Raw genomic sequence first — 6,675 nt, forward strand, 5'->3', positions numbered from 1 at the left:
CGTGGTAAAAGACCTCCACTGTTGACGATCCGGAGCCAGCGTCTTCACCTGGTCCCAGTCAAGATTCTCGTCGACAGTTCGAATTTCAGCGGCTAGGCTTCGCCGCCACGAGTTTCTGGGCCTGCCTCTTCTTCGATGACCTTCTGGATTCCAGTCAAGCGCCTCTCTGCAAATCTCGTTTTCATCTTTTCGCAGCGTGTGCCCAATCCATCTCCACTTACGTTCCCGAATCTCGATTTCTAGCGCCCTTTGATGACACCGGCGATGTAGTTCCTCATTCGAGATCCAGTTGCCAGGCCACCAAGCGCGGATGATGTTCCGCAGGCAGCGGTTTACAAATACTTGCAGTTTTCGCGTCGTCACCGCATATGTGCACCAAGTTTCGCACCCGTACAGCAACACGGATTTGACGTTTGAGTTGAAGATTCGGATTTTTGTTCGTAGAGAGATCTGGCGTGACCGCCAGATGTTTCGGAGACTCGCAAAAGCAAATCGGGCCTTTCTGATCCGGGTTTCGATGTCTTTCCTGGTACCACCATCAGGCGTTATCTGGCTACCAAGATACTGGAAGCACTCCACTTTCTCAACTTGTTGCCCAGCTACCATGAAACTGGAGGGATTTCCTGTATTGATCTCCATCGACTTGGTCTTTCCGACATTGACTTTGAGACCTGTTGCCTTGGAACTTTCGGTGAGGTCGTCGAGTTTGCTCTGCATGTCCGGTTGTGTTTGGGCGAGCAAAACAATATCGTCAGCCAGGTCAAGGTCGTTCAGTTGCTCCATTGTTAAAGGATTCCACGGCAATCCTCGGTTCGGTGCACAGTCGATCGATCCAGTCAGAATCTCATCCATTACGATGAGGAAAAGTAGCGGTGATAGGATACATCCTTGTCTCACTCCAGCAGTTACCGGGATTGGTTCGGACAAGACACCATCGTGCAAGACCTTGCACGAAAATGCCTCGTATTGTGCTTCGATGAGATGGACTAGTTTCTCTGGGACCCCTCGTCGCCTTAGAGCCGCCCAGATGTTTTCATGATTAAGTCGGTCGAATGCTTTTTCGAAATCAACGAACACCAGCAGAAGAGAGTCCTGGAATTCGTTGATTTGTTCCAGTATGATTCGTAGCGTTGTGATGTGGTCCACACATGATCGTCGAGATCGGAATCCAGCTTGTTGCCGTCGGAGTGTAGCGTCGATTTTCTCCTGGATCCTGTTCAGGATCACTTTGCAGAGTACTTTGAGGGTTGTACAAATCAACGTTATGCCTCGCCAGTTACCGCACTCTGTCAGGTCTCCTTTCTTCGGGACCTTTACGAGGATACCCTGCATCCAGTCGGCCGGGAATGTTGCAGTATCCCAGATGTCAGCGAAAAGACGGTGCAACATTTGTGCTGACAGGGCAGGGTCGGCTTTCAGCATTTCAGCAGGGATGCAATCGATCCCAGGTGCTTTGTTGGATTTCATGTTTTTGATTGCCGCTTCTATTTCAGCCAGCGAGGGCGCTTCCGAGTTGACGCCATTAATGTGACTTACTGTTGGCGCTTCGAGCTGCGGGTTCTGTTGGCCATCGCTATTCGTGACTCGGAAGAGTAGTTCGAAGTGCTCAGTCCATCGTTTGAGCTGATCTGTTCGATCGGTCAATAACTGACCTGCTCGGTCTTTCAGCGGCATTCTTGCATTAGTCCTTGCACCACTGAGGCGGCGAGAAATGTCATAAAGTAATCGGATATCTCCATTGGCGGCGGCTCTTTCCCCCTCTTCGGCTAGGGAGTTTGTCCAGGCTCTCTTGTCTCGTCTACAAGCTCGTTTAACTGCCTTTTCCAGCTCCGCATATCGTAAGCGGGCGGCTGCTTTGGCTGACCCGGTACATGCCTGCTCAATTCCGACTTTCGCCTTTCTCCGATCATCGACCATCCTCCAAGTTTCATCCGACATCCATTCACTTCTTCTTCCACAAACTTTACCGAGAGTACCATGGCTCGTCGTGATAAAGGCATTCTTGATTCCACACCACTGTTCTTCGACTGTTCCGTCTGTCGGCAGCTCCGAGGCTCGGGATTCTAGCTGTTCAACGTATGCCCTTTTCACCTCTGGATTCTCCAACCGGCGGACGTCGTATCGACACCCGACTTTCTCCTCGTGCCGTTGGACACGCGCAACTCTCAGTCGTATCTCGCCAAGGACGAGGTGATGGTCAGATGCAATGTCTGCGCTTCGCTTGTTGCGGACATCAAGAAGGCTCCTTCTCCATTTTCGGCTGATGCAGATGTGGTCAATTTGATTTTCTGTTCGGCCATCTCGGGATACCCAAGTGACCTTATGTGCTGGTCGATGGGGGAAGAGCGATCCACCGATCACCATGTTGTTGTTGCCACAAAATTCTACAAACAGCTCTCCGTTTTCGCTCATCTGTCCTAGGCCATGGCGCCCCATGATGCGCTCAAGGTCTTGATTGTCGGAGCCAATCTTTGCGTTGAAGTCGCCCAAATGGATTTGAATGTCACCCTTCGGAATTCTCTCAACCACGCTGTTCAGTTGACTGTAAAACTGCTCTTTCTCCTGCAAGTCGGCAACGTCAGTTGGCGCATAACACTGGATCATTGTAAGGTTTCTAACCCGTGTTCTGAATCTGGCTACGATTATTCTTTCGTTTATCGGTTCCCATCTAATGAGGGCCGCGTAGGCCTGCGGGCTTAACTGGAAACCAACTCCTCGTTCCCGAGCGGCATGTTCACCTCGTATGCCAGAGTAAAGCAGGACTTGCCTGGACTGTGTCTTGTGTTCTCCAGTGTTAGGCCAACGGACTTCGCTCAGTCCCAGAATTTCAAGCTTGAGGCGGCTAGCCTCTCTAGCAAGTTGTTCCAGTTTGCCTTGTTGGGCAAGGGTTAAAACATTCCAAGTTCCAATTCGTGTCCGTGTTTTCATGCTAAAAGTCGTCGCCAAAGTTCCAGATCGGTCATTTCTTTCGGATTCCGTAACAAGTTATGAATCGGGAGCAGTAGGTTGTTAGCCTAAAGTCCCTATCCCGCGATGGGGCTGCCATCTTGGACTTAGCTGGCGGGAGCCGCATTTCATAAATTCAGCCGCTTGCTGCAAGACAGACGCTGTTTGAGCCGCCCCTGACCTGGAGAACAGACGCTCGGTTGTTGTTGCACGCCGCCCCTGACCTGGGGAACAGACGCGTGCGGCCACCTTCTCAGTCTGCATGCGACCAAAGCATCCACCGGGGTTGGGTACCCGATCTCCGCTTAGGTTACTCGCACTGCATTTCTTAATACTAAATTTTATTCTGGTTCCTTACTATCAGAATGAAAATTGTATTTGTGTTTTCAAATTTCGGATAAGGTATCCAGTTTAGAATTTTTGTTTAAGGTTCGAATCAGCTTAAAAAAATTGAAATAGTTAGCTGTGTTTTAAATCGTCGTTTAAATTTGATTTTACATTTCCTTAAAAAAAAGGTAGACACGAAAGCCGTTAAAACGGTAATCTTAATAATAACAATAATTTCCTTACAAATTTGATTCATGGTTTTCGAAACTCATACGCGTAATTTTTACATTTACATTCTTACGCTTAAATTCAAACATAACAAAGCTTCAAAGTAGCATAATAGATTCACCATCCGAATTTTTTTATTTTATTTAGATTTGCAAGTTGGAATACATTATAGAAAAAAAGAATAATCATTGAAACCCAAAACATCCAAATTTATATTATGAACTCATGATTAAAGGCTACGAAATTGGTTTCAATTCTTGGCTCAAATTTCTAAAATCAGTAACCGTTTTTACACATTTCGGAAATTTTATTGAGATTCCGATACAGATTGACAATTCAAATTTTAATTCAAGTTCAAAATTCAGATTCAGATTCAGCATGTAAATCAGTTCCACAATCGAAATCAAATTATCAAGATGACTATTTGGTAAGGATTTAAATTGCAAGAGATTGCAGGATGATAATTCTGATTGTTGCTTCAATTTTAGAATTTAATCAAGGTCAGTTCGTTTGCACAATTCAACTGAAAAAGACAAAAATTTATTAAAATTATAGTTCATTTTGTAAAAAACAGGAATTGATTTTTAATGAAAAATTAATTGATGATAAAGAAACATGTATCTTCTCTTCAAGAAATTTCTAGGAATCCTCTATGTTTTGGCGTATTACTCAACATTTTTTCATATTGCAGTATTTTCAAGAACCAAATGTCAAACTAGAATATTTAACTAAAATAGAGTTTGCATAAATCCGATTTGAATTTAAAAATTCTTGTCTTTTACTTTACCTTTGAAAAGTAGATTAATTTTTAGAAATTTCTTCCAAAATTGAAGGCTTTCTTAGAGAAAAAAACTTATTGTAAGTTCAAAGTTCAAAAAACAATTTTCCTCCGGATTTTTTCACATTTTATCGCAAAATAATAAAAAAAAATCATAGCATCATTAGAACTTCCAAGACTGAGAAACTGAAATACGATTCAAAATCTGGTTGTGTTTTTCTGCGAAAAAAAAAACTTGTATGTCTAATTTTTTTGTTTAATTTTTCCCAATATCAACCGGATAAAGGTTTGAAAATTTGAAAATTGAATGTCCGAATTTTTCCAGGTTTTAAATAAAATAGCCCGGATTTGCCCGGCCCGGATACGTGCGGCAGAACTGATGGCAATCTTAAGCTAAGTTCATCAGATTTTGATGCAAACTTAAGATTTCAGCCATCGATGAAAGAAAGTTTCCAATTTTGGCAACCAAATCATGCAAGCAACCAAAATCACTTAAATCTTCGCCACATTTCCAAAGCAACCAAAAAATACTGTGCTGTTCATGCTGACAATCACTACATAATCATCCAACTCGTTTATCGAGTGCAGGCTTTCGGCTTCGATTTTTAAACCATACAAACAGCTGTATTTATAATCACTTTAATTTTATCCAATAACCTAAATCGTCGACAGTTTATCCACATATTCATTTGGGATATGAGCTCCCTCAGCCTGGAAGCCTCCATTTCCGTCAGCAACGTACTTAACCTTATACTCCACACCATCATCACCGACGTATTTGTAGTTGCCCTGAACATTTAGCTGTTCATTTTTGGTATCAACCTGCTCAACTCGTGAACTTCCATCATCGGTTTCGTACCTGTTGATTAAACGAATAGCGCTTGATTGATGTTCTTAGAACTTCACCTCCACATAGCATACTTACGAAAATTTATATGTCCCATCGCCATCCTGAACATTTTCAAACTTCAGTGTTTTGGTATCGGCTAGAACGGATGCAACCGCAATCAATGCAAATACAAACAGAACTTTCATTTTTGAACTTGAATTTTAAAAACTGAGCTTGGTTTTGCAATACACCGTTTATTGCTAATCTCGCGAATGCGATCTACTCAGGTGTCGGGAATTCGCTTTTATACCACCCCGAAGAAGTTCGTTAGAAGTCCGCTTCAAAATTCAAAATTGCTCATGATTGACCGATGAATAAAAGCTGGGTGACCTGTGGAGCCTCCGCTGGGAAGAAAAACGTACACAGATGGATACCGGATTTCGGTAGCTCGGAGATGGGAGAGGACGCAGGACATATAAATTCTTCGGATCAATGTGACACCCCGACTGAATGACATTGGAGGTTGGGGGTTAAATTTATTGAAGATTCAAACGTCGAATCATGCCTTTGGACACCATAACTAGTTGCCCAGGTTGATCCAAGAACGATTAGGTATGTCCACCGGTTTGGAATTGTTTTCCATTAGCATAATTTTTCTGCTGCTTTTGGTTATCAAATTTCACGCTAGAACTTTTCATCAACTGCGAAGAATCGTCCGTCATTTCCATTTTTAGCCACAGCAAATATTGTCTTATGTAAGATTGTGAGTCTGTTTTGGAATTGAAGGAAGAGTGAACCTACAATCATTTAAAGCAATTCACTGCTTTTTCGTCAAAGAGTTGATCAAAACTATGAAACATACAGCGTATTTTGTTCACCCTGCTGGCACACATGTTGTGCGCTATCTGCTGTCAAAGCGTTTTTTTATATGAAAATGACAGCGCCAAGGTTTATTTTGCGTAAAGCAAACGTCAAGCTTCTTCATAAAATTTCTCTGTAAGCTGGCTCATTCTTACGACGTTCTGTTTCTAGAAAATTTTCAGCTATTTTTCCGAAAATATAAAATCAGCAATTGATTCTTTAGACTTTTATCTCTCTTCAAAAAAAATTACGAAGGCTATCGAACGACGGATTTGACAGCAGTAGTGAAAATGTCCACCAACTATCGGAACGTACTTTAAATAGACTAATACAGACAGGACACCCTTTGTCAACTTTTCGCAAAATTTATGAGCAATGTCGGCACCAGAGGGGCCTCCCAAGCAGCGGTGTCATATATACAGATTTTTCTGTATTATACAGATAAGATACAGATACAGATTTTTATACAGATTTTAAAACATAATACAGATGTATACAGATTTTTATAAATTCAAAATCATTTGTTGATCAACCAGTTTCCATGCGCTAAGCGAGTTAAATCTTTCAAAGCCTTTATCTTTGGTTGCGCATGCCTTTAACTTCTACAAGTGAGCTTATCCATAACGACTTTATCTATGTATTTATCATTTATACTAGATTAGAAGGAAGGAAGCTTCAAGAGTCTCTTTCAGTCAAAAGTAAGCAT

At 42.4% G+C, this 6,675-nt stretch overlaps 1 protein-coding gene across 1 annotated transcript; it reads right to left on the minus strand.

Annotated features, from left to right (window-relative positions):
- Nucleotides 1-4,935: 4,935 nt before the first annotated feature.
- Nucleotides 4,936-5,340, minus strand: LOC129751741 (larval cuticle protein 65Ag1-like). The gene is made up of 2 exons (XM_055747421.1): nt 5,205-5,340; nt 4,936-5,138 (listed from the first exon to the last, which is right to left on the minus strand). The coding sequence occupies exons 1-2, from the start codon at nt 5,312-5,314 to the stop codon at nt 4,937-4,939; spliced, it is 312 nt and encodes a 103-aa protein (XP_055603396.1). The 5' UTR covers nt 5,315-5,340; the 3' UTR covers nt 4,936.
- Between the last annotated feature and the right edge of the window lie 1,335 nt (nt 5,341-6,675).

The sequence above is a fragment of the Uranotaenia lowii genome, chromosome 3 (assembly GCF_029784155.1).
Source record: "Uranotaenia lowii strain MFRU-FL chromosome 3, ASM2978415v1, whole genome shotgun sequence".
NCBI lineage: Eukaryota > Metazoa > Arthropoda > Insecta > Diptera > Culicidae > Uranotaenia > Uranotaenia lowii.